The sequence below is a fragment of the Diorhabda sublineata genome, chromosome 2, assembly GCF_026230105.1.
Source record: "Diorhabda sublineata isolate icDioSubl1.1 chromosome 2, icDioSubl1.1, whole genome shotgun sequence".
In the NCBI taxonomy this organism is placed as follows: Eukaryota; Metazoa; Arthropoda; class Insecta; order Coleoptera; family Chrysomelidae; genus Diorhabda; species Diorhabda sublineata.
The window spans coordinates 9,492,108-9,512,258 of NC_079475.1; the positions used below are offsets into that span (position 1 = coordinate 9,492,108).

The following is a 20,151-nucleotide window of genomic DNA, read 5'->3' on the forward strand; positions in this document are numbered from 1 at the left end:
ATTGGTTGGCAGTTCAAAAGGACCTATTAAATACCCACATATTACACCACAACAAATGTTAACCTTAAACTCGTGCTGAAAATGTATGTAAAAAGAATTGTATCCAAAAAATCTGGGTAACATTTTGTTTATCTTTCTAAAAATGGGCAAAATGTAGACGCTTAGGTAAATCTTGAGTTAATAAATTCTGAACAGGAGTGTAATGATATGGATGCAATTTTTCCCTCTTCAGTATACTAAAAATAGATGATTGGCTTAATTCACGAATGTGATTTTGAAATTAAGAGATCTTTATAAACTGTATTGAAGTAAATGGTGGGCATTTTGAGCATTTGCTTTGAAGTTTTTTATTTTTGCTTACAAATTTGTTACTGTTACATATTTAAGGAACAATAAAATCATTTTATGAAAAAATTATAATTTATTAAACTTTTTAGAAGTAAATAACTCGATAACCGATTGAATTACACGAATCAAAATAGAAAAACTTTTTTTTGTAGAATTTAACGTTTTTCAATATTTTTCTATTATTTTATTTTATTTTATTAGATTTAATTAACACAAACAAGTGTAACTAGTGCCCTCTATTAGAAATGTTAAATTAGAGTGCAAATTATAATTCCTCATGCCAAAAACGTAAAATTGTCAATTTTCAAAGAGAAATTGTGAAAACATGAAAAATTATTGCGAAATTAAAATTTAAAATAGCAATATTTGCATAAGGCATATTGAGCAGAATCATCATATTTTGAGGTCTAGAATCTACAGTTCAGAGATTGGACATTTTTAATGAATCATCCTGTATATATATATACCTACATTAATTTTATGTTTCATACTCAATTTCTATGTACTTAGTTTCGAAAAGTTCATTTGAAGATTATAATTGAATAACTACTTACATACGACGTCAATTGTCCAAGAAGTCTCGAGAAACAAGCCTGTGCCGTTTGGATTTTCTGCACGACATGTTATGGATTTTCCATCGTCTTCTGTTGTTGGAACGAAGCTTAACTCACTTATTGTAATGTTTTCCCGTGTTTCTTCCTAGAAAAATATATGAGAAATGGAAACCTTTTATTGATGTATTTTTTTATTATGAATAATTGATTTTTGCATTCGTTGATACCAAGTTCTGTAGTGGTTATATTTATAGAAATTGAATAGAAAGTGAAGATTTCATTTTCGTTTCAGCTACACCTTTTTTATTTGCTATCTGTAGAGATATTCATTCTGAACTGACTTAATATAAAGGAAACAAGCAATAACGTTGCATGGTGCATTCACAATAATTCTCAATAATTTTAGTTCAAATCTTTCTAGATTGTCGTTGTCCAATGTTATCGGCATAGCTAATCGATGGGTGTCAAAGAAATCTAAATAACCGTAAATGAATTTCGAAAACAGTCTTTGGCATTTGTTCACGCCAGAATTAATTCAAAACTCATGAAAACTGGCAACGCTGTCCGACCAACCGACTACTGAGCGAATGGAAGAAATGAGATAATATAATAAGTTCTGTTGTTAAAGCTATGTAAAAATTTTCTTACAAATAAATGTTAATGTGAACGTGTTAATAATAACTATAATACAAAAAATGGTCCTTCGAGCCGGATTATAAACAAAACCAGTGAAAATTCGCAATAAACAATATATTATTAACAACTATAACCCAAAAACAATTTACCACGTGCTGCAAGCAACTATCAACGAGTGCAAAGTGATCGACCAAACAAGTAGTCGATACAATATCACGGCGACCAGACATCAACTCAACTGGCCGACTAGTTCAATTGCAAGAATCAGGCAGTTCGACCGAAATCAGAGTGAGTTTGTTCCAAATTATTTATTTCCGAATTTTTCTTTCCATTTGCGATTTCAAAGCTTCTCTGTTTGTGCTTGAACAATTTGACAATATAAAATGGCAGAACTTGGCAAACTAATAAAGAAAAGAGGTGTAATTAAAGCTCAGTTAACTATTTTCACAAAAGCGGTAAATGAATTTGCAACTATATCTAATTTAAGCCAAACAGAAGTTACAAAATTAAAAGATAGGTTACGTGATGCCGAAAATTATCTTGACGAATTCAAATCATATCAATTAGAAATAGAGTTACAGGATGATATAAATTTAGATGAGCAATTAATCGAACGAGAGAGATTTGAAAATTCATATTATGATGCAATCGCTGTTGCTAAAAACATTTTACAAAGCTACAATAATCACGATAATGATACAAATCTTAGCGTGATTTCAGACAAAGCTTGTTGTAAAAACGAGGGTATAAAGCTTCCGGATATATCACTTCCTAAATTCAGTGGAAACTTTGAAGATTGGTTAGAATTCAGGGACACATATAAAAGCCTTATTCATGATAGTAAAAAATTAGATAATATTCAAAAATTTTATTACTTGCGAAGTGCACTAGGAGGAACAGCAGCGGCGTCCATTTCCAAAATCAAATATACGGCCGACAATTATGAAGTGGCATGGGCCACAATTTCAAAAAGATTTGACAATACTAAAAAATTAATATATGAACATATTAGAGCTATTTTTTCATTAGAAAATATACAAAAACCGACAGCTGAAAAACTACAAAATTTAGCTGACGATATTCACAAACATTTGGGATCTATTGAACAATTGGGGCAAAATATAACTAATTGGGATCCTCTACTAATTTTTTGGATTACTAATAAATTAGATACTAGCTCAAATCTTGAATGGGAAAGGGAAAATAGAGATCAGGAAGAATTGCCAAAGTTAGATAAATTCCTACAATTTTTACAAAAACGTTCCAATTTTCTTAATATGTTAGAATCAAAGAACAGTCTCAGTTTAAATAAATCAGATTCAAAATTTAGTAATGAGGAAAATAAATTCAATAAACAAAGTAGAGTAAGGTCATTGACCTCAAGTACATATACATGCTCCTATTGCAAGAAAGAGCATTCAATATATCGTTGTGCAGAGTTTCTCGGATTAACAATAACACAAAAAAAAGATTTTGTCAAAAAATCAAATCTTTGCCATAACTGTTTGCGTTCGGGTCACTCTGTCAAACAGTGTAAATTAGGGCCTTGCAAAGTGTGTAAAGCTTGGCACAATACAATTTTGCATGAAAAACTCGAGATAGCGGACAACGCGAGCTCAAGTTCCGCGGCACTAAGCAGTGGCGTAGTGGTACCAGCGGCGGGGCAGGTGCTATTATCTACCGCCTGTTTACTCATTTCAGACAATTTCAATAATTTTCACAAAGCAAGAGCGTTATTAGATTGTGGTTCTCAAACTTCCTTTATAACGGAGGATTTGCAAAAGCGTTTGAATATTGCGACACATAAAACAGATCTTTCAATTTTCGGAATTTCAAACAATATTTCAAAGGTCAGTAAAAGGTGTAAGGTTTCATTTAAATCTATACATACCAATTTTAAAGCGCATGGCAATTGTTATATTCTAAAAGAGATTACAAGTGTGATGCCGTGTTGTCGAATCAACACGCAATCTTGGGCGATTCCAGGTGATCTAAAGCTAGCTGATCCACAATTCAATATTCCCGGACCAGTAGACATGCTCATTGGCGCGGACCTATTTTGGACAATTTTAAGCAATAACAAAATTTCGTTAGGAAAAAATATGCCGCTATTAATTGATACAGTGCTAGGTTGGGTTGTATCTGGGCAAATAAGTACTAACAACGTTGAAAAGGCTTCTTGTAATTTAAGTATAAACCAGGAATTATTAAATTCAATAGCCAAATTTTGGGAAATCGAGGAAATATCTAGCACGCGACAACTTTCTCCAGATGAACAATTTTGCGAGGACAATTTCATCAAAACTACTACCAGAGACGCGAACGGACGTTTTACAGTCACTATACCTTTGAAGCAACAACCTTCTAGTTTAGGTGAGTCGAAAGCTCAAGCCGAAAAACGTTTCTATGCATTAGAACGAAAATTCAGGAGAGATCCAATGCTGCACAGCAGATATATACAATTTATGAACGAGTATAAAGAGCTAGGCCATATGACAATTTGTAACGGCAATGATTCAAGCTTCGAATATTTCATGCCGCATCACGGAGTTTTGAGAGAAGAGAGTTTGACCACAAAACTACGGGTAGTTTTCGATGCATCAGCGCCCTCTAGCAACGGTCTATCCTTCAACAATATTCAAGTCATTGGACCCGTTTTACAAGACGATTTACTATCAATAGTCTTAAGGTTTAGGAAATATAACTATGTAGTTTCGGCAGACATAGTTAAAATGTACCGGCAAATTTCAATAACGCCCGAGCAAAGGCATTTGCAAAAAATTGTATGGCGCGAAAATCCGAGTGATAACCTGGAAGTCTACCAGCTAAATACCGTTACATACGGGCAAGCCTCTGCCAGTTATCTTGCAATACGCTGTTTAGCTAAACTCGCTGAGGATATTCAAGAAATGAACCCGGAAATAGCCGAAATCATTAAGCACGACTTTTATGTAGATGACCTGTTAACAGGTGCACCTACACTTGAGCATGCGCAATACATATGTAAAGCGATAAGTGACACTCTTAAATCGGGATGTTTCGCACTCCGAAAATGGTGCTCTAACGACACCAACGCGCTCAAAAATATAAGTTCAAATGATTTAAAATCCGATATACTAGAATTTGCGCATGATGGCAAAACAAAAACATTAGGCTTGATATGGGTTTGCAATAACGATAAGCTTCAATATAAAATTCATACCAATCCTATAGGTACAAAGGTCACAAAACGCACAATTTTATCTACTATATCAAAAATATTCGACATCCTTGGTTTACTAAGCCCATGTACTATTATCGCAAAAATGATAATGCAAAAATTATGGGAAAATAAATTAGCTTGGGATGACGCTATTCCAAAAGCTATATCTGAAAATTGGGTAAGGTTGGAGAAGGAGCTTCTTATTTTGAACGATCTTGAGTTAAACAGACAAGCTATTTGCAAGAATGCTGTTGAATTACAACTGCATGGTTTCGCTGACGCTTCGGAAAAGGCTTACGGAGCCTGTGTTTATTTGAGAAGTATTGATTCCGATCAAAAGGTTCATGTATCCCTGTTATGCGCCAAAGCAAAGGTGGTACCTATAAAAACAATACCAATCCCGCGGTTGGAATTATGCGCAGCATTGCTTCTAGCCCGCCTAACAGATAAAGCTAAAACTGCTTTGAAAATTCAATTCAAATCTTTCACACTTTGGTCGGACTCAACTATAACTCTAGCTTGGGTACGCACAAGCCCGAATCTGCTAAAAACATTCACGGCCCATAGAGTGACAGAAATTCAGTCTCTCACTAAACACGCCGATTGGAGGCACATCCCCACCCACGATAATCCAGCAGATATTGCTTCAAGGGGAATATATCCTAGTCAAATTTTAAACTCTGATTTGTGGTGGCGCGGCCCTACTTGGCTAGCTAAGGACCCAAGTTTTTGGCCCAATGACAAGCTGGAGGTGCTTCATGATTTACCTGAACTTAAATCCAGTCTTCTGACCAATGTTGCGCCCCCTACTCTGAGTTTTCCCTTTGAACGTTTTTCAAATTTCTCAAGAATGCAACGAACAATGGCATACATTTTACGATTTAAGGATAATTGTCTTCAGAGAAATCGCAGAAGAGGCGGTTCTCTTACAGTACAGGAGTTAAGTGATTCTCTAAAATGTCTCATTCGAATTTGTCAATCTCAATCGTATTCTACCGAAATTGAAACATTGAAAAATAACAAGCCTTTGAGCTCCCATAGTAATCTATTAAGTCTTAGTCCCTTTCTAGAACCCGATGGTTTGCTACGCGTAGGAGGGCGACTAAAACATTCAAATTACTCCTTTGGCAAAAGGCATCCAATTTTGATCAATTCAAAGCATCATTTTTCAAAGCTACTATTTTTACAAGAACATGAACGCCTATTGCATGGCGGCCCTCAGCTGCTCTTAAGCACTATAAGAGAAAATTACTGGGTTATATCCGGTAGAAATCTTGCACGAAAGACTGTTAAGAATTGTGTGAAATGCTTCAAATTCAATGCTAAAACCATACAGCCAATTATGGCCAACTTACCGCGCGATAGAACTAATCCTTCTAGTGCATTTTCAATAGTGGGAGTTGATTACGCGGGGCCATTTATGATTAACGATAAGAAAGGTAGAGGTTGTCGTTTAAGTAAATGTTATATTGGCGTATTTATTTGTTTATCAACTAAAGCAGTCCATTTGGAATTGATTTCTAGCCTTTCTTCAGAATCATTTATTCAGGCGCTATATCGTTTTGTCTCTAGACGAGGCAAACCATCAAAAATATTGTCCGACAATGGAACAAGCTTCGTCGGGGCACAGCGAGAGCTAAAGGATTTTCTAAAACATGGCAGCAACACTATAATCGAGAAATGTAGCTCTCAGAATATAGAGTGGAGTTTTATACCACCCTACTCTCCTCATTTCGGAGGTTTGTGGGAAGCAGCTGTCAAAAGCGTAAAGCATCATTTAAGGCGCGTTTTGACCCAAGTTCATTTATCATTTGAAGAATTTGCCACAGTTCTCGCACAAATCGAGGCGATTTTGAATTCGCGTCCTTTATGCCCACTGAGCTCTGATCCCAACGATTTTGGACCTCTTACCCCAGCTCACTTCTTGATTGGAAGACCAATAATTGCAGCACCTGATCAAGATGTCACCGACATAAAAATGAATCGACTTTCCAGATTTCAGCTCGTACAACAATTAGCACAGCACTTCTGGAACAGATGGAAATCTGAGTACATTGCGGAGCTCCAAAGACGCACCAAATGGAAGTCCAACCAAGGCCATCTAGTAGAAGATTCTCTCGTTTTAGTGAAAGGCGAGAACACTATGCCCACTCAGTGGTTATTAGGTAGAATCAGCAAGCTCCATAGAGGCCCTGACGGTATCGCTAGGGTCGCTTCTATAAGAACTCCCTCTGGAGAAATCATCAAAAGAAGCTTTCAAAAAATCTGCCCCCTTCCAGTTGACCTTTGAAAGCCATCCTTATGCTTTCAACGCGGGGAGTATGTTCACGCCAGAATTAATTCAAAACTCATGAAAACTGGCAACGCTGTCCGACCAACCGACTACTGAGCGAATGGAAGAAATGAGATAATATAATAAGTTCTGTTGTTAAAGCTATGTAAAAATTTTCTTACAAATAAATGTTAATGTGAACGTGTTAATAATAACTATAATACAGCATTGAATCGACAAAAAATAGTATGTAAGATATCTAATAGATCTGTGGGGGACGTGGATGCTTAACTAACATTGAGAAGTTTGGAGTTTGATATTGAATATCGTCAAACAAAATCCAAGAGAATTTTTTTTTTATATTCCACAGTAGTTTGTTACATGATTATTATGAAAGAATGAGAATACAGTCCCAAAATGCCTAACCCAATAAAGAAAATATAGAAATTTTGGAAAAATTATATTTATTTGTCAACCTAATCTCCTTTTATCTCCATAGATAGATTCTTTCCAGCGATGTCCCAATAAGATAGAATTTTTATAATAATAATCGTCAATCAAACCATTTTTTCAAGCGTGGGAACAAAAATCAATTCGAGGGAGCTAAATTTGGCGAATAGAATGCATGAGGTGAAAAATTCAAACTTTAAATCATCAATTTGGTTATTGTATTAACAGATGTGTGCATTGTCTTGATGAAAAACACTTTCTTCTTAACAAATGCGGTCGTTTTCACTTTATTTTCTTACTCAAACGTGGCACGCAGGTTGGCATAAAACTCGCTGTTGATAGTTTGTCCTTGTTTGACCTTGTCTGCAGATGGAACGGTCTCTGCCTTTGGAACCGGTTCGCCCTTTACAATCCATTGTTTTGATTAACCTATTGTTCACGGTGTGTAGTGATGGGCCCACGTTTCATCCATGATTATGGAACATTGTCAAGCTCTCAATGGAAACATCTTCACGGCGCTGTTTTTGTTCCATTCATGTTTCACTTCCCATTTCGTGAAAAAATTATTTAGAGATAAACTGGTAAAAGTATTGTTTTATATATTTCTAGTTATAATGAAAATTCAATTATTAAGCTTCAATGCTGAAGTAAAATAATAAAAAAATATAACTAAACGATAAAAGTTAGTTTACTTTGTATTTAAAAATCTAAGAAATTAATGTATATTGATTGTGAAAAATACCAGATTAGACCAGATGAAAGACGGAAGCAAATAATACATAAAGGAAAATCAACTTAGACAGAAACTACATGAGGTACTAACACAAATAAAACACCGAAAGAATTTTGGAAGAACGACTAGCTAAACTCCACGTCTTACACCCGTAAGGGTAGATAGACAAGGATTTAGTGAATTAGTTTCTATACTGTTCACCAAATAATTAAACGTGATAGTAAGAGTAGTTATAAACAAAACTTCATCCAAACACCCGAACTTTTGGACTAAAGTAGTTGTTACGTATAAATGATTTGGAGAGAGAGCTGCAACGTCATTTAATGATTCTGTGTGGGACTAGTATGTGCTTCGCATAGAAGAGGTATCAAAACAAAAGCAATACCAATTTATCCAGTTTGAATATTCGAACGACGACATACGTCAGCCTTAGAATTAATGAGAACGGTATAACGAGTTTCCGATAATGGTATATAAGTAGAAACTTTGAAAGTGTAGACTCTAAACTTCAAGCTAATATACGGAGATATAATACGAGCAATAAAACAAAATTTCCACTGTAATGGCAAACACAGTATCCATATTTCACAAAGTTTCTATACGTCAATTTTCATTATCTCATTTTTTCATTACACTGTGAGTTGCAGACATACTTTTTTATCATATTTTCATTCCAAAGCTTTTCTAATTATAAATTAAATCACGTATTTTCTTTCAAATGCTTCTTAAAAATATGGTTTTCCACTACTATCACATAATATACATATACAATATTGACAATTGATGATTCTCAAACTTTTTGGCGGTGTACATTCTACTAATACTTTCATCATCACTTGAAACGATATCGTCGATATCCATATCAGGTTTCATGTTTCAGGCGCTGCTACTATAGTTTATCAACGCTCAATTCGAGTAAAAATGGTCTGCGTGTGAGTAGGAGTGAGAAGTTGCTTGTTGAATGCTACTCTTTTCAACCAACCGTCGACTCGGAGCTATCTCTGATTTAGGAATAGTGTATCAAAATCAAGTTTTACGCAAATATATTTTTGAGTGTTTGTAAAATGTTTAAGGAGACAATTTTCTGAAGGAACCAACCATGAACGCGAGGTTAAAAAGGTCCCGAAAAGGCTGAGAAGAAGTTAAATAAGACTCTCGTCCAGGATGCCAAGATCGAATTCTGATGAAAATGACTATTTACACCACTTGTATACTATCTGTTTACTTTCAGCCTCTGAAGACGATAACTTGGTTATGGAAACGCGCGTTAGACAGTGTAAGTTGGAGTGCTCGTGTAGTGGTAGTTAGTTAGCGCGATCCTGTGTCTGATAGATTTCATTTATATTAACAATAATACATATCTAATAATATTATGTAATTATTGTAATTTTGGTGTTAAAATAATACAAACGAATAGAATTTGATGTTTAAGAAAATAAATACAAACTCATTTTGAGTCACCGACTACAAAAGGGTGATAAAGGGGTGGGATAAAGACATTTTGTTTTTGGAAAAACTCATCTTAATTTCATCCGAACAGAATTTTGTCGCATGAATTCAGGAGCTGTATTTTTAACAAACAAAAATCAAATGGAAATTTTTCATGAGTTTTGAATGTTTTCTAGCTCACGATAAAATATGAAAAGAAAAATTCATTAATTATTATTCGAGAGAGGCTGATTTTCCATATAATAGCTACTACAAATGTCACTAATTCAAGCACGGCTCTAGGCTTTGAAGGTTTGAGGACCGCTTTTGTATACTAGAACAATAAATAAACAAAGGGTCTATTACAAATGACTTGATAATATTAATTTTGCTCGGGTAAACGTGGAAAGCAAATATTTTTCATCATAAGTAAATTTACCCTTGTGATGAAATTTCCTATCGTTAGCAAAATTGGAATTGAATTACTTTTCGTTACAGATTATTATCACCAGAAATTATTAGCCATTTTATTCAAATTTTGAAGGAAACCGTGACATTGAAATATTATTTTCAGCTCATATTATAATCTTCATTAGAAATTGAAATAAGAAAAAGCGATTGTAGTGGCTGGTTAAAATAATCAATCGAATCAAGAAATTCTTACAGCTTTGGAATTGAGTAAAGTATAGATGATTCGCAGAAATGACATAAAATAGTAATAGAGCTGCTCTTGAAACTCGGACATAGGAAAATCAGAAGCTTGGAGTCACTCAACCACTGATATAGCCTGAAACTTTAGTAAGAATTCCCTACTCGCGGATTAAGAAACACCGTTAGTTATAGGAAAGGAAAAAACACAGTGGATCGATTTGCATGGTTGTAGACGAACATAAACATAAAAAATACAAACTATCTTGTTGTGGGTGAAGTAAATACTGCAAATAGATAAGCGGAAAGTGAAGATTTTATGTCATAGCTAAAAAGCGGTTATCACAGACAAAGTTGCTGAGTTAGATAGTTGGTTCTGCGGAATAGAGAAGAAAACTTGCAATTATGGAGCTATTATAAACATATGCAGAGAAATTCTAGAATTTGATTCACTGGAATATCATTCTTCAGTCTTTATACTTCGAATAATATATCCCAGATTATTCTGAGGTTTCCTCCATATATCTGGAATGTTTTCGTCTTACCACAACCTATTTGTAATTTTTCGCCACTATAGTAAATGATTTCTTTAGAAATTTCATTTTCCCTGATAAATTTATTGTTTTCAGCTCCATTTATAAATATGTTGGAGTATCTTTTTTTATATAATCTCCATTGATATCTAATAGCTGCTCAAAATAGCTTGATTTTTTTAATTTGTCCTTCCTGTCATCAAGAAAAGGGCATTCTCATTATCTAAAATAAATCGATGTTTCCGTTTATATAATGTCTTGATTTTCTTACTTTCATATATAAACTAACTGACTCCACAAACTTTGTTTTTTCATATAAATCATTTCTACGAAACTGTATAGTGAGTTAGACGTATTTTTTGCTTATTTATTGAGGTCTATATATGTCATATTTGCTTCATTCATGTTATTGAAGATCACCTTCAATTATTCGTCAAATCATTCTTGCTTTCTCTTCTATGGTCAAAGATTTACTACATCTACATTTTCTCTCAATTCCTCTGCAACTGATAAGATATCCTCTTGCCTATTCGTATTTCTAATTAATTTGCTTTCTCTTTGTTTCGTCTATCGCTCTTGAATAGATGTTTTGGATCTATTAGAAGGTGATCATGATAGTTATTTCAAAGCCGTACCTCCAAAATTTTTGTATTACCACATTGAATTTTTCCTAGAACTTATTTTATATGCATTAGGTAGAATAAAAACAATGAAAATCTGGAAATTTCAAGGGAAGTGATATTAACGCTTTCAGAGCCAGTCATTTTATTGTAATTGTTCGATAGAAATGATTAACATTCATAGTGTTTTATGGGAGAGATCACACAACGTCACAATTCAGCATATACGGCAATGATAAATACCGATGAATTAATCTTGAAACATGAAAAAAGTGACCCGTTTTAATAAATCATTCCTTTCTCTGTGATACGTTAATTAAATCTGCATGAAAAATTATCGTTGGTCATTCATTTTTCCACTGTAACTCTAAACGCTTTCGAAATCAATTTCCATGAGAGATCATCTTTTTTTCTTTTGTAATTATAATCAAATTTTTTTCAACTGAACGGTTGTCTGCTCACTTAACGGAGAAAAAACATTCATACATTTCAAATCTCATATATAGCGTATGGAAAATTTCTGTTTTTTCCAATGCAGTTCTAGAAATTCGTAACAAAAGCAGATATCGAAATTCTCAAATCTAAAAGAGGTTTGTGAAAAAATATGAACAACTGAAGCTTGCATCGTATGGCAAATCCATATTTTTGAATATTGTGTATATTTTGATTATATTACCAAATTCTTTGACAAATTTATGGTTACTTTGGTATTTCTCCTAGTTTTTTTACATATTCTTTTTTTCATATGACAACCAAGCAAGAAGGTGAACCCCATTACACTCCAATAGTTCGTATAGTGTCTGTCGTATGGACATACCCGTGGATATTAATCTTCATTTTCTGCAGGTTATAGTGTTCAAGATAGACGTGCCTCGGTATCTATTTCCACATCCTCGCACTTCTCCAAAGGAAGAAATTCTGATAAATTAACGTTCTGGGTATCTGTATGACAGCTCAGAAGAGCATCTGCTGTGGTAGCTTTGCTTAAACAGAGTCAGATCATCGACCTTCATTCTAAGCTCTAAACTGTACAAGTTTCTGGTCAAATTTGAGTACATCATAAGTCGAGCTCCATACCAAAGATGGACGAATCTTCACCTTTTAGAGGATTAAAAGCTATTGCGGAGTGTATAGGTTATTGAACTTGAAGTAGGTTCCAAGTTTTTGTGATGCTGTCTTAGCTATATCGGTCACGTGACTATGTCAGGACATTGATCCCAACCTCAACACCTAATAAGCGAATTTTTGTTGATGGATGCTGCAGCGCGACCCTTCTTTGTAAAAACAGCAGCCTGGGTATTTGCAGCATTAAACTCAATCAGATCGTTTCCACCCCTCCAGAATGTTTTCAAGATCGGTATTGATGTTGATGATCTGTTGCAGCCGACGTGTGGAATAATTCTGTAGAAGATGGCCAACAAGTTCGGTCTTCTCAATGCTTGTACACCGTATTATAAGTACCAGCGGCAGAAGGTTCTCGATAATGACAATTTCAGGCTCTACTACAATTTAGTACATAACCTAACCAAAATGTGGATAAAGTACAAATAATTAATCTAAAAAAACGACAAGGAAGAAGAATTTCCAAAATGGAGACTGAAGGAATGCCAAGAAGACCAGAAAGTGGATGGTTCAATATATCAAAAGTCTAGTATATGACTGGAATAGATAGATGAAGGACTGAAGAAATGAAGGATAATAGTCGACGATAAATTGTAAATGAATAGCGATGAATTGAAGGGTGACCTTCCCCAAAAAACAGAGTCAATAGAAATCAATCTGGAATATTTTTAAACAAGACTTTCAAAGTAAGGAATGCAAAGGCTTGTGAATATTTTGTGAATAAATAGCGATGAATTGAAGGCTGTCCTTCCCCAGAAAACAGTGTCAATAGAAATCAATCTGGAAATACTTTTATACAAGATTTTCAAAATAAGGTTCAGAGGTGTACTGCATTTTGTGTTCGCTTAAAAAACAGGAATTCTGGTTCCAAAGCTCGTCATACAATTAGGAAAAAAAGGAGAAAAAATGCGTATCAATAACAAAACAGAAAAGCGGGAGGGTAGGATCGATGTTGGATGGAATAGTAAGATTGGTTGATAAACTAGGAATACTTAAATTTCCTCAAATGTGTTTCAACGTACCTAATATAAATTACGTTCAATCATGAATCATTTTAAATTAGAATTCAATGCAAGGATTTCTATAATACTTATGAAAGATTTTAACAACTGAACAGCTTTTTATATGCAAATTCTAAACAGTTTATACTGATACAGTTCGATATTCCACGTCTTAGGGTATATTAAAGTTATCTCGATAATACAGCGACTTCCTGTGTTATCATTGCTAATATTAGCGTTTTACTGGCGTATTTAACTATTCCAATTTGCGAAGGACTCCGAGGCTTCGATCGCTATGTTTATCTTCTATTAAGTTATATAAACTATCAGCGAACCCTGTTTTAAATATCAATACTAGAATGTACCTAAGGGGGATGAGAATTTAATATAATTTTAAAATAACCAAATATACTGTCGCCGGTAATAATTCGGATTCGGTTTTGGCTTTAGGCCATGTGACCGCTTCTTGGAAGGACGTCTACAAAATGAGTAGGATATGAAACTGTCTACAATATAATTAAAACCACTGAGAAGATCGGTAAAATTTTGTCTATCCTCATATTTTTAATTGTTATTTAGTTATACAGGGTGTTTCGGGAAGCAGAACTTATATTTAAGTATATTGTCTAAATAATACACTCAAGCATCACGAATTCTTAACGGATTTCGTTTGTTTATTTAGCGTGGTTGACGAAATGGATAATTCTACACTTTTATCCGAAGTCCAGTGGCGTCTCATGTCCAATAGTTAACAAACCGTAAAATTTACAGGGGCAACTTTATTTTTCAATCTATTATTTAGCCCCCTAGGATTATTTTCTGTTCCCAGGCTAGAAAAAATGGCTCGGTGATCAAATATTTCCCAGCAATGGAGAGGTGATGTCGGCAGTTAATGAATATTTTTAGGAGCTTGACGATTATTATTATCAAAAGGGTATCGAACTTATTGAACATCGCTGGTGAAAGTTAAAAGGAAATGACGTTGAAAAATAATTATTTTTTTGTGTTTGTTGGACCATGTACTTCCCGTACAAATCCCCAAAAGAAGTCTAATGGCGTCAGATCGAAAGATCCCGATGGCCATTCTATCGATCCACGTTTCCTTCTCTACCGAATTTGGAAAATTTGGTTCAGAACCTCGAATTGGTAATGGGGCGATACTATAACTTGCTGGTGGGTTTGCAGAATCAGCATAGAAGTTGGCCAGATATTATTTTGGAGCAGTTCTTAATATTTTTTACGATTCAAGCTGCCACCAATAAGAGATCTTTGATATGATTTCCAACAATAACTATTTCAGAATAGTAAGGCTTCTCATTAGACTAATATCGATTCCAATTGAATCACATTATTATCTAAAATTGTCATCATTTGTCCATCCAACCTGTGGAAATCGTTTTCCATTAATTAGATGCATATTATTTTTCTTTATTATTAGGAAAATTCATATGTCCCTAACGTTGGATATTGATAATGATCTGATCTTCCACTTCAAGCGAGCAACTTCTATGTCATATCAATAAAAAAGCGCTTAAATAGTTTTTGCTAACATCAATATTAATAGCTGATTTAGAAATGAGATTAAGTATAATTTAGCGAATTTGTGAAATGAATTAATTTCCCTCTATAAATATCAATTTTAGTAATAAATCACAAAATACTTGATATTTCCAAAACAGTTGAAGATAAGTATGAGCCGTTGTACATAAATTACGTCTAGAATATCAAGAAGAACCAATAAAAAATGATATACGAGGTCTGGCTATTAAATAACGAGATTTTCTTAAAAGGTTAAAAAAAGATCTGCTTTGAAAGAGACCAGATTTGAGTACATGGAGAAGGTAAAGAAAAAAATGGAAGACCTCCTCACCAAAGAAGACTTCCAGCACTGCTTCGATCAATGGAAAAAAACGTATTGAAAGATGTGTGGCGAAAAGACGGAAGTAAATTAGAGGGGACATTGTAGAATCATTTTTATAATTTTATCCTTTATCGTAACCAGTATCGTTATTTAATAGCCAAACCTCGTACAGGAAGTTGCAAATATAATAATGTTGTTGTCCATTGTCACATTATACTCACTCCTACGACATTTCTAACAATTTTCACTAACATGTCCTCTGTTATTCATTAACGTATTTATTTTATTTTGCTGTTCCACAACATTTAATTCAGATGTTATATTCTATAGATCAAAACTGTATCTAATTAAACTGATCTCCTATCAAACTCAAGATTTCCAACTTGTTAAGGCCCGTGTGGCGTTAGCGTGAGAAATGATACATCCTTAGCGGTGAACCACACAAGTAAAGGTTAAAGGATAAGCGAGTTGAGAAATGTATGGCATTGGGGTAGTTAGTGCTTTTCCCTCAAGACTTAAGCATATCTTGTTGTATAATAGCCTCTCTTCTCTAATGAATCTCCGTAGGGTCGACTTCGTAATGTTATTTACTCAATAAAACAAAACAATAATACGAGACTTGGTTGAAAAGTTACGAACCTCAACCTGAAGATGTCAACACTTATCGATATGAGTTTAGAAATATATGCGTTGGAAAATACTCAAAATATCAACTATTTTAAATTTAATAATCGTATACATGAAAAAATTTAGTAATTTTGTTTGTTAGTGAAAGGCACCTTCGCAAATGAAAGGTGATTTAGTCAACATGTATGGAGATACTGCACAATCCGTAAAACTTTGAGCAAATGAATTTAAACGTGCCTATATAAAGTTGATTGATGACGCCGACGAGCCTTCGAGACGATCAAAAACTGCAACAACCAGCGATACCGTCGAAAAAGTTCACCAAATTGTTCTAGACAAGCGTTAGATTGATATTACAGAAATAGAAGAGGCTACAGGCGGATCAAAAGGACCCATTTGTCATAAAACAGTTTTATCGACCGCAAAAGTGATCCCCGCTGTTTTTTGGAATGGTCATCAGATTTTGTTCATCTTCAAGGCGTTATAACGATAACAAAATAATATTTTGCATCGTTTAAAACAAATTTTTATCAAAACAAAACAATCTCTTACACTTCGAAGATCGCCATGGTTAAATTAACGAATTGCATTTAAAATTGGTTAACCACGCATCGCATTTACCAGATCTAGCTTCTGGTGATTTTTTCTGTTTGCTATCATCAAAGTTCCAGCTGCAGAATAGAAGTTTCAATCAAACGAAAATGTTAACGCATACATAAATAGTTATTTTTGGGTGAAAAGGGTTTAGGAACCACTGGAAAAGTGTACAGACTAAAAAGGAAGTTTGTTGTTAGATAAAAATAATCATGTCTTTCTTTATCAGGTCGTAAACTCTCATATATGCAAAAGCGAACATAATACAGAACATACTACATTACTACAATACAGTGAAAAAGTAAAAAAAAGAAATATAAGGATTGCACACACCTGCATATCCACCAAATTATTTATGATGGATATTTCCTTATCTTCGATATTAAATTTAGGAGGAAATCAATGTCTTGTTAATTCAGGTACCCTTTTCTACCGTACTCAAGATTGACCATTGAAATATTGTTAATTTACAAGTTTCACCAAAAATATTGGAGTATTTTCATCATTATTAGAATCACTAGGAAGTTTTTGTATTTTTTCTGTCATTCATCCGCAACGCAACCCCATTTGCTGCATAAATTAGATGCTTCTATACGGGAGGTTGTAGTTCAGTATGAACATATTCCTCTTCATCTGCATTCATGAACTTTTCGTAATACATATCGCTTACTATGAATTAACTCATCTGAAACGTTCTTTTTAGTCAAAATCTATTTCACAAATGGATTATTTCGGACATTTTGGGGAAGCATTTCACGTCGTTTGACAAGAAATGTTAAGAACTGGTACACATGCATAGTTTTAACGTTTCATGAACCACAGTTTATCTTCATATTTATGAACGTTGTTGGTGGATTCCCAATCTCATAACAGGATAAAGTTTCTCTTTTTTCCCTTGTCTATGTTTTTGAATACTCCCATAAGTATATTCCCTGTAGTATATCTCTCGCTAAATTCTCTTCATAAACCGCAAAAATCCGTCATACATTTGATTTTTCATATATTCTTTCTATGTTAATGCCACTTCTCCATTTTCTGTCTACTATTTTGTGTTTAATTTCATAATGTTATTTTCATAGTTTGTTAACATTTCTTTGTACATTTGACTCTAGAAAATTTTCCTGGGTTAAATCGTATGCTATCAAAAACAAAACTTGTAAAAAAACCAAGCCTCCATGTTATACCAAGACGTTTGAGTTATTAAGTTCTAATATAACAAGATCTTATAGTGACCACAGTGAATGAATCAACCGACTTGGTATTACATGGATATCAAAACTTTTTACGGTTGCGAGACTTGGTTTTGTTTTTGATGGCACCTTTTTCTGTAAACTGACCTCTTTCCGTTCTGTTATTTTTCTTAAAGCCTTTCTTATATGCTTTTCTTATTTTTGTAGGTAGTCTTCGTTTTTTTCTTTTCAGGTACTTCTTCTTCAGCTTCAGCTATAGTTTCTCACAAAGCTCACTCCTTGTCTTTATGGGTTTTATTTTGAAGCTTTGATGCTACAATTTTTAACAAGTCTGAAAGGTAAATGCTTCTTAGTCTACCATGTTCACATATTGAGAATTCCTGCACTAATACCTCCAAAGTCGACATTAATTAGATGTAATCTGTGCCATGATTCCATGTGTTTCTCATCTTACTAATTATATTTTAGCTCTTACCACATTATCAGTAGATATCCTGTTCTGATCAACTTTTTTTTTCGATTAATTAATTTTTCCAAAACACAAATAGTAAACTCGTATCACGTTCTCTGTGTTTTATAAATAAATCCTGTTATATAAGCTTACCATACAATCATAAAAAAAGTTAGTTATTAAAAAAGTTGAAGTAAGTTGAAAATTTAATATACGTTTACCCGACATTTCAGACAAATTCCTGAAGCTGAAAACAATGCCGGTAATGATTTTATTGTTTCTAATTTCGAATAACTTTCGATAAAAGCCCAAAAATAGGTGGATGTATAATTTGATGGTAAATAAGTTGCTCACAAAATTAATATTAGAAACCGAATATTGTAATGATAACAGCGATTTATCAAACTGTTAAAGCTATGACCAGGAATTCTGGAAAGTAGAACAAGTAAATCTACAAAACAATATATTGGATAAGACCTCATTTCTATCAGGTTCAATAGAGGATGTTCACAAAGAGACTATTAAACATACCCCATCAGTTATCTATGTAAAAGGGGTTGTGTGAATATATTTAGCGACAATACATATTTTCCAAGCAAAAATATTTGGAATTAGCGAACATGTCAACTCCAATTTGATAACGAACTATCGACAAAAAGGGATCATCATTTCATTTGATGGTTTGGTAATGACTGGACGAGTCATATAAGGGTGAATCACCCTCCAATTGGCTCTGGGAAAATCTAGAGTGGAAGGAAATGGATTAGCAAAACACTCCTTGTGAAATTGGTTACAGAAAATATAGAAAAGGATATAGATAGAAAAACATTATTTACTGGAATAACCAACAGAGGCAAAGATACCCTTTTGAAACTATAACCAACGAAGATTTCGCTTAGATATCTGATACTAAAGGTTCAGTAGAAGATGCAATGTACCTCTATCCATATTCTTTCGAAGTGCCATAGACTACGAAATAACAAATCATCACACTTTGAGGCGTATTGTATAGAATTGCAGATTTTTGGTACATCTTTTCTAACAAGAATAGAAATAATAGAGGAGAATAAGTTACAGAATTAGCTTATTTTGTTGCTGGTCCTAAAAATGCTAATAGTCAGAGTGAAAACAAGAAGATGGTGTATACCTGTATTGAGCAAAATCTGATAAACAGTTTTTGATACCCCATTTCGAGACATATGAATACGTAGAAAAGAATCTATTTTATCGCCACCGAGATTCTCAAATCAAATTATTTAAACTTCTCTTTAGGAGGTTACTTAGAACGTAGATTATATAAGACCACGACGAACGGTTTTAAATAAACACCGATCATGTTTAAAATAAGTGATTATTATGATTATAATCATTTGAAATAATTTTACAACTTAACCTATTAAAATAGCCAACGAAATGACTGCGTTTTCATTAGGGAATATCAACAATATGGCACCATTTTCACTCTATTATTGTAAAATTTGATTTTGTACTACCTCAACCTTGATAAGGAATGAAATTTTTGTTTTTGATATATCTTTATCATGTTCTGAATTATCAGAGTGATCTATTGGAATTTTCAAATTACTTTCAAGCTACAATGTTGTCAAATCAGATCTAATAATCAAGAAATATTTCGATAATGAATTTAGAAGCTTCTGATTCTATATTTTCCAATATTTTTGTTATCAAAAAATGCAATAATTTCTTGATTCTTAGTATTTCTTACCTAAATTTACGTGGTTATCTTACAAATCAGAATGGTTTATATGGATTGGCGACAAAGTAATTTCGGTTTTGTAAAATAAAATGAAGCATTTTTTTTTTAATTATTTATTTTCCATTTTGCTCAATGACCTTTAGCCATCTTTCTTTCAGCTTAAT

The 20,151-nt window shown here is 33.7% G+C and overlaps 1 protein-coding gene across 1 annotated transcript in view; it reads right to left on the reverse strand.

Moving 5' to 3' along the window:
• LOC130440591 (hemicentin-1) overlaps window positions 1-20,151 on the reverse strand; it is a 304,911-nt gene that overhangs the window by 80,455 nt on the left and 204,305 nt on the right. The window contains exon 6 of the mRNA XM_056773852.1: window positions 903-1,047. Coding sequence (XP_056629830.1) covers window positions 903-1,047 — 145 coding nt within the window. The remainder of the gene's footprint in view (window positions 1-902; window positions 1,048-20,151) is intronic.